Here is an 8,871-nt window from a genome sequence, read left to right as displayed (position 1 = left end):
CTTCAGTCCTCATTCACTTATTCCTTCAGTTCTCCTCATTCCTTCACCCCCCCCACCCCATTCATTCCTTCCTCCTCATTCATTCATTACATAAATATTGGTTGTGTGACTAGTATGTCCACGGCACTCCCAAAAGGCTCTGGGCCCAAAAAAGGAATCAAGGGCCCTGGGGGCACCAACCTGTCCGGTTCTCGTCAAAGAAGCTCGTCTCCTGCAATACCAGGGAGCGGAAGAGGCAGTTACGGAGGCGGATGTTGAGTCTGGCAAAGATGAGTGTAAAAATGCCGCCCCGAATACCTGCGGCAAATGAGCTAATTGCAGATGAGAGATGTTAAAGGAAAAATGTCCATCCAGCACTGAGATCCAGCAAACCCCGATGACGCAGGGGAGTGGGGCCAGGCTAGTGTTCCCCCATCCCATTCCCCACAGGCAGGGTTGGGAGACCTCCTAGGGCTAAGGAGGCCTGGGCACTGTCCTCCCCAAACTCGGCACTCCCTCCAACCTTCTCGACTGTCGTGGGTTGCCCATCTCCCCTAAGAAACTCTCCAACTGAGTTTTCTAGTCTGTCCACCTAAATCACAGATGCAGAAGGCTCTTGGAGATCCCTAGTCCAAACTGCTCATTTTATAGATGAGAGGGGAATGATCTGCCCCAGATCATGTAGGCAATGAGTGGCAGGGCTGGGGCTGGAACCCAAGTCCTCTGACTTGAAGTCCAGGATTCCATAGTTTTGGAAGAACCTAGGGGAAGCTGGAGGGATAATGAGATCATAGTTATAGAGTCTGAAAGGACTTCAGGCAGAGGCCATTTGGTCCAATGTACTCATGTTTACAAATAAGAAAACTGAGGCTCAGAGAGAAGGGACCTGCCCAAAGTCACACACCAGTGGGAAGGAGCAGAGCTAGGCTTTGAACCTAGGTCTTCTGGCTCCAAAGCCAGGACTCTTTCCACAGCCTCAGGACCACAAGACTATTATTTCATAGGAAATTTTCTATCTTTCTTGTTCTGTCCCTAAGAAATACAAGCAAGGATGGCAGAAAAAGGGAGAAGCAAACTCGTCTTCCACAAAACAACATGAAAACAGGCCTAGCTCAGTCTGGGGAGCCAGTCCAGACCTGTTCTGATTCCAGCACCAAAGGTGGACACAGGTCACACCCCATCCTTCCTTCAATCCCCTAGAACAAGACACATCTGGCTACTTCCAACAGGGGACAGGAATGAGTATGGCCTAGACCTCGTGATCTGGGTCTAGCCTCATGCTAGACCATTAATTCTGGACACAAGTATCTTGAGTTGGGAACAGTTTCTGCCTAGCCCATTTAATAAGCCATGACTAAAGACTTCACTAGGACTAGCCAGAAAGTGGCCATTTTTAAAAACGAGTCAAAGTTAGGGATTCTTAACCTTTTTTGGAGTCCTGGACCTCTCTGTCAGTCTGGGGAAGTCTATGGGCCCCTTCTCAGAACAAGGTTTTTAAATACATAGGATTAAAAAAAGAAAGTCCTTACATTGAAATACAGTTATCAAAATATTTTTTAAAGACAAGTTCATGGAACCCAGGTTCAGAAACCCTGGTCTGAGCCATGAGCTGTGGTGGATTTAATCCAATCCAATGGAAATCTCATTAACTGATTCTGTTCCTCCCCTCTCTCTCCCTCACCCAGAAGGGACCCACTTTAAAGTCACAGGTTAGATCTCAAAGCAGGTTCTCTCCATCTGACACCAGGTTTGGGCAACGGAGAACCCCTCAAAGGGCTTCCCGGTCAAGAAGGTCCTACTGTTTCCATCAGGACCCAGTCCTAAAAACGAGAAGACCACAGGCTCTGGGAAGTGGGGTGGGGTGGGAGGGGGAGCCAGCTACCTGCCAAGAGCGAGGAGGCATAGGATGACCACGGCCGTGGAGAACTGGTCCATGCTCTTCTGGATGACAATGCCATCGATGGCCCGGCCAGTGTAGTAGGGAAGGAATGTTTCTCCTGCCAGGAAAGGGGGATGGTCAGACAGGCCCAGCCTCCCCATTGTGAACAGGGTAGAAGGGCATTCGAACCAGCCAACAAGTGGCCTCTGTCATGCTCGTTGTCCCAGGACAGAGGACACTTTTTTTTCCCTTATCATCTAGACCTTCAATTTCATTAGTGGAAGATAGGATGCAACTTAATGTAGCAGACAGGGCCCTGGACTTGGAACTAGGAAGATCTGGGTTCAAATCCCACCTTAGACTCTGTGAAAGTCACTTAACCTGTGTCTGCCTCAGTTTCCTAATCTATAAAATGAGGGAGTTCGACTCAATGACCTCTATGTCCTCTCAGATCTTGAGAACTCCCAGTAAGGAAGTTCCCTTTACCAATATAGCTCAGCAACTGTTCTGGGGAAGGGAAGGGAATAAGAATGAATTAAGGGCCCACTATGAGCTGGGCACTGTGCTAAGTGCTTTGTAGATAGTACATCAAATTACACAACTTTGACCGGGAAGCCCTGAGAGGCTGAGACTTGTCCAGGATCACACAGCCAGTCCTGACTCGGGCACTGGCTCTCTCCCCACTGCACTACTGTTCTCCAGTGGGGGCCAAGGTCCTGAAGGCTGAAGCCAGGGAGTGCTGTGGCTAAGCTTACACACAGCGCCCTCTTGCCCCTTCTTCCAGTCCCCAAGAGCTCAGTCTGCATGGCATTAATCGTTCCTGGTATATCCAGCAAACTCATGTTTACCTCACAGACAAGAATCAGGTATTCAGAGGACTCAACTTTCCCTAAGAGGAGGGGATGGCCCTCTTATTCCTACCAGCTAGGGATTACCAGCCCACTGGTCGACCAGCTATTTCCTGAACTCAGCACCTCCAAGTATTTGCAGATGCCATCCCCCGTGCCTGGAATAAACTCTTCACCTCTACCACTCAGAAGCCTTCAAGGCCCAGCTCAAGTGCCCTCTCCCCCGGTAAGCCTTCCCTGATTTCCCCAGTTGTTAATGTTTCTTCTCTGTTTATAATGCGGTATACATAAGCATAATGGAAGAGCTTGAGGACAGGGCTTAGGTTTCATTTATGGGTCTGTGACTCTAGGGCTTAGCTGACTACCTGGCTTAGAGTAGACCTTTGATAACATTTTGGTGAATTGAGTCACATTCAAATGAGAATTATTAACAACCTGAATTTCTGTAGTGTTGCATGATTACAAAGCAACTTTTCTCCCCAAATAATCGTGTGTCTCAGGTAGTAAGAGGAATATTATCCCCCCTTTACAGATAAGGCAATACAGGGCTCAGAAGCAAATCCAAACAGGTGGTAAGTGGCAGGAGCCAGGACTTGAATCTGGTGTATCTACTTTCAAAGGATCAGAGAGAACACAGTGAAACACACTGAATGCTAAATGTCATACTGACCATGGCCCAGTTTGTCCTTGCTACTGAGGATTCCCTACTGGCCCAGGATGGGAGTATCTTAGGTGGGCAAGGATGCTGGCCTCATCTTATTTGAGCCTCAGTCATCACCACAGGAGTCTGGGCTGCATCCTTCCTGATTCCACGCCAATCCATCCATGTGGATTTCTTCTGTAAAATTTGGATTCGGTCAAAAGGCCGCACTTAAGGATCTAGAAAGCCACAGGTTCCCCACTTCTGGTCTGGCACATAGTAATTAATAAATGCTTAGTGGTCAACTGACATGTCCTGGAAGCTGCTCTCCTGAGCTGCGTCAAAGAGATAATGTATATGTAAAGTGCTTTATAAACCTTAAAATACATCATAAATGTTAGCTATTGTTATTATTGCCAAATATCATAGGAGATATGAAGAAAGATATGAAGAAGAGATAGAAAGATATGAAGAAGAGACCTTATAAGGCATTTAGTCTATCCTCTTCATTTGACAGGTGAGGAAACTGAGGCCCATTGGGGTAAATGACTTTCCAAAGGCAGGATTTGAGCCCAGGTCCTCTGACCCTGAACCAATATTCTTTCTACTACGCCATGCTGTTGCCCCATCAACTTGTTTCCTCAGGGGGGTTTTCATTTCCTCTCTGAGTCTCAGTTTCCCCATCTATAAAATAAAGGGCTCAGTTAGGTAGCCTTTGAGGTCCCTTCCTGTTCTGCATCCATGATCCTATATTTGATTGCAATGGGCAGGGAACTTCTAGGTATGGAAACCCCCTGCACACAGGCAGGTTGGCAACTCATCCGCAATTAGAGTCCTAGAGAATTGTCTGGAAGTCCTGAGCGCTGCAGTGTCTTGCCCAGGGAGATACAGCCAATATTAAGTCTGAGGTAGGATTTGAACCCAGGTCTTCCAGACTCCAAGCCTGACTCTCCAACCAGTCCACCACACATGAATGGGTTTGCTTCTTTAACTAAAGATCAGAACATTGGGATTCTGGATAAATGAGGCTTTCTTCTCATTGTTCTTTGGCTTACGGCCAGGTCCAAAGCCATCCTCCCAAGCACTTTCTCTGTTGGCTTGAAAGCTCCTCACAGGCAGGCAGCATCGTGCTGTGGGAAAAAAGACCTAGGAGCAGCATGGTGGCACAGTGGATAGAGCACTGGCCCTGGATTCAGGAAGACCTGAGTTCAAATCCGGCCTCAGACACATAACACTTACTAGCTGTGTGACTCTGGGCAAGTCACTTAACCCATTACCTAACAAACTCCCCCCCCCCACAAAAAAAAAGGCCTGGCGTTGAATCAGCAAAACCTGGTTTCAAACTCCACCTTGGACACTTCTATCAACACGGCAGGTCACTTGACCCCTCATCTGTAAAATGGTTATAATAAGACTTGCCTTGCCTACCTCACCAAGTTAGGCTGAAAGTTCTACACAGTAGCTTTTGGAGGAATGCTGTAGTTAGACTGGAGGTATTTAATGCCAGGCTCACAGTGGGGAGCTGATTAAGGGCTCTGAGCAGAGAGGGTGATGTGGTCACACATCGAGGGGTTTGGATGAAATCAATCGACAGGCCTTAATTAAGCACCTGCTATGAATCAATTAGAATGTATCTTCCCTGAGGGCAGGAACTATTTGCCCTTTTCTTTTATCCCCAGAGCTTAGCAGAGTTACTGGCACATAATAAGTACTCAATAAATGCTTGGATCTAAAGACAAAAAAAGAAAAAGTCTCTGTCCTTAGAGAACCTGGGTTTGAATCCTGCATGTCTGCACTTATTAGCTGTGCGACCATGGGAAAGACATTGGAACAAAAGCTCAGTTTCCTCATCTGTAAAATGGGGATAAGACCTCCATTAGAGGACAGCTGTGAAAAGCTCAGATAACATATAAAAGTACTTTGCAAATCTTAAAGACTATAGAAATGTCAGCTACTATTTATTCTTTCCTTTGTTTTGTGCCCTTTCTCCTTCCTCCCCCCAACAGTGCCTAGAACAGGGCTCTGTCCTCAGAGGGGTGCTGGCTGGCTGGATGTCCTGTATTCTCCATGAGAGGTTCTAGCTGGGGAGGGAGCACTGGCAGTAAAGACATCGCAACCAAGGCACCTCTAAGGGGTGACAGTTCTCCCAGGGGCCCTCAACTCGAAGGGTCTGCTTCCTTGGGCTGGCATCATGCCTAGCCAGGCCAAGCAACTCAAGGCGGCCAGGCCAGCTCCCAGCTACAGGGCTTGGAGGCTTTCCCCTGGTCACTGCTGCCCTCTGCTGGTACTATGGACAGGCAATCACCAGCCTCCTTACCAAGGGGAGGTGACTTAGAATCATGGGGTCACAGATCGCAGCTGAGAGGACACTTAGAGGAGAAAACTGAGTCCCAGAGAGTTCAGTGACTTGCCTAAAGTCACACCTCCCTCATAAACGGTCTATAACAAAATCCTGCACTGAAAGCCCCAGCTTCCTGCACGGACCTGTGCGTCTCCCGCCTGGTCTGTGATGGAGGCTGGAAATGAGCAGACAGTGAACCTCCTTCAAGTGAGTGGCCACATGCTGAGGGATGGACAGAGGTAAGTTTTTGTCATCAGCAGACCTACTCTCTAATTATGCTTTCTTTGGATTAAAAAAAAAAAAAAGGAAAAGAAAAGAAAGCTACCAGGCGGCCAGCAGGGTTGAGATGGTTCCTTCTGGTTAGTTTTTAGTTTTTGGCCCAGACCTCTGAGTTGGGACTGCTGGTGTGGAAATGTCATCCACCAATGTAAACGGACAAGTGCTCTATAATTTAGTCTGAGGAATTAGTTACCTGGGGGCTCAAAGAGGCCAAACAACTTGTTCATGAATGAAACAGATGAAAAAAAATTATTAAGCACTTACTGAATGCTGGGCACTACACTAAGCCCAGAGTCACCCAGCTAGTATAGATTAAGAGCAGGACCTGAATCCAGCTCTTACCGTCTGTGTGTCCCCTTGTGCAAGTCACTTAGTCTCTCTGGGCCTCAGTTTACTCATCTGTAAAATAAGGGGGTTGGGCTCAATAGTCTCTAAGGTCCTTTCCCACTCCAAACCTATGATCCCGATATGACAGGAAGCCTGGCCTTCTGTCTATGTGCCACGTTGTCTGAATAAGAATCTGAATAAGAGAGAGAAGTCAACAAGAATGGGAATTCTTTCTTTCGTATGATGCTTCAGAAGGCATCTTAAAGTCCTGCAGGTCTGCCATTAAAAATAGTAAAAATGGCGACCTGTGAGGACACAAGAAAGTCGGGTTATCGGAGCAGTCTGATTGACAGGCCCCCGGATAAATCAGTAAAGGTGGCTGGATTTGGAAGCCGAGGTCCCGGGTTCAATCCCGACTCTGCTCCTTCATCCCTATGTGACCTTAGACAAGTCACTTAAGTTCTCTGGGCCTCAGTGACCTTACCTGCCAAGTGAGAAGGCTGGTCCTGATGGCCCCCGAGGCGCCCTGCAGCTCAGAACCTAAGACCCCAGGAATATCTGCTCCATGAGAGCAATCTCTAGAACGCAGCAGTGTCTAGTTTGGGGAATCCTGTGTTGTGGTTGTCTCGGGTGATCCGGTCAACCCTTCTCAGGATTGTACTTTTGAATGCATAAAATAAATGCGCGATGACAAAGGAAGCCAATTATACTGAAATACAGTTATCAGAATACCTGCCAAAAAAACCAACTAATTTTTCTGTTGTTATTTGTTCAGTCATGCCCGACTCTTGATGACCCCATTTGGAGTTTTCTCTGCAAAGATACTGGAGTGGTTTGCCATTTCCTTTTCCAGCTCATTTTTACAGATGAGGAAACTGAGGCAAACAGGGTGAAGTGACTTGCCCAGGGTCACACAGCTAGGAAGTGTCTGAGGCCGGATTTGAACTCAAGTCTTCCTGACACCAGGCATGGTGCTCTGTGCCACCAGCTGCCTTTTTCACAGGCAGAATCTTCATCGGTAGAAAGAATTCTCATCCTGGAAGTACCCCACATTGCTGAAATCCCAGCTCTTTTGTGTATTCATTCGCATATAAGACAGCTGCATTCCCTTCATTTATATCAGGTGTTGGCTGGGCCAGAAGAATGCAGTCCAGCTTTATACACCTGTCTGCTCAGCAACTTTATCTCACTAAAGGCCCCCCACCAAAAGTCACATGAAGAGTCAACCCAAAGTGTGACAGATTTGGGTGGGAAGATATGTGGGAGTGGGGGTCCCAGGAGTCCGGTTCTTCCACAGGCTGAAGAACACCCAGATCTGTTCCTGAAATGCCCGCCTTCTTAGGGCCCCTCTGCACCTCAGTTTCCTCAACTGTAAAATGGGGATAACACCTACTTCACAGGCTATTATGAGACCTCAGAGGAGATCACATGTTCAGGGCACTTTTCTGCACTATGGAAGTGCCAGCTATTATCTATTCTCCTTCCTCCCCCCACAGTGCCTAGGACAGGGCTCTGTCCTCAGAGGGGTGCTGGCTGGCTGGATGTCTTGTATTCTCCAGGAGAGATTCCTGCTGGGGAGGGAGTACTGGCCACAAAGACATCACAACCAAGGCACCTCTAAGCGGTGATAATTCTCCCAGGGGCCCTCAACTCGAAGGGTCTGCTTCCTTGGGCTGGCATCATGCCTAGCCAGGCCGAGCACCTCAAGGTGGCCAGGCCAGCTCCCAGCTCCAGGGCTTGGAGGTTTTCCCCTGGTCACTACCGCCCTCTGCTGGTACTCTGGTCTCCTGGCACTGGCCCCAGCCCATGCTGGGCACAGGTGTCTCCATATGCCTTTGTTCAGATCCAAGGCCTTGCAAACCCCCTCCCTGAGGGCAACAGAGCTCCAGCTCTGCACCAGAATGGCCACAGGAGACAGGAGTGTGCAGCGGCTTTGAGGTGTACAGAGCCAGCTACAGTTCAGGGCCCAAAGAGGGTCACTTAAAGAGGGATTTGAGGGAGGGAGGTGGTGGGCATTGGCTGAAACTGGAGCCAACTGACGGGCTCGTAGAAGAGCACAGAGGTGGAGCTAATCAGATAAGGGGACCTGGAACTGGAAGGAGCTTTAGAGAGAGGCAGTTTGGTGCAGGCTTAGGAGGGACCTTGGTAAAATGACTTAACCTCCTGGGGCTTCAGTCTCCTTATGTGTAAAAGGAGAGAGTAGATGCCTCTGAGGTCCTCCAAGACTGGCCTTGTGCCTGCTCTGCCAGGCTGCCTCTCCAGTGCATTGTTTTTTTTTTGTTTTTTTTTTGCTAGGCAATGGGGTTAAGTGACTTGCCCAGGGTCACACAGCTAGTAAGTGTTATGTATCTAAGGTCGGATTTGAACTCAGGTCCTCCTGAATCCAGGGCCAGTGCTCTATCCACTGCGCCACCTAGCTGCCCCCAGTGCATTTGTTAGTAGGGATCTGCTAACACACCTCATGTATGGATGACCAACTTCCAAAGGATTAGTTATTGTTTAGACGATGATTCAGAGGGCACTTCAGGGCTCTTCAGAGTCACCATTAGGATCATTACAAACTGCCCTGCAGAGGGCA

General features: G+C 48.4%; 1 protein-coding gene across 3 annotated transcripts in view; it reads right to left on the bottom strand.

Moving 5' to 3' along the window:
• The window catches only part of ABCB9 (ATP binding cassette subfamily B member 9), a 51,271-nt gene that overhangs the window by 24,813 nt on the left and 17,587 nt on the right, over positions 1–8,871 (bottom strand). For all 3 annotated transcript variants that reach the window (XM_027853541.1, XM_027853542.1, XM_027853543.1), the window contains exons 3-4: positions 1,862–1,976; positions 181–311 (exon numbers count right to left, since the gene is read on the bottom strand). In XM_027853541.1, coding sequence (XP_027709342.1) covers positions 181–311; positions 1,862–1,976 — 246 coding nt within the window. The remainder of the gene's footprint in view (positions 1–180; positions 312–1,861; positions 1,977–8,871) is intronic.

This window comes from Vombatus ursinus, unplaced genomic scaffold (assembly GCF_900497805.2).
Source record: "Vombatus ursinus unplaced genomic scaffold, bare-nosed wombat genome assembly UNPS02009994.1, whole genome shotgun sequence".
NCBI lineage: Eukaryota > Metazoa > Chordata > Mammalia > Diprotodontia > Vombatidae > Vombatus > Vombatus ursinus.
The sequence above is the reverse complement of the archived record's forward strand: the minus strand, read 5'-3'. Positions and strand labels throughout refer to the sequence as shown.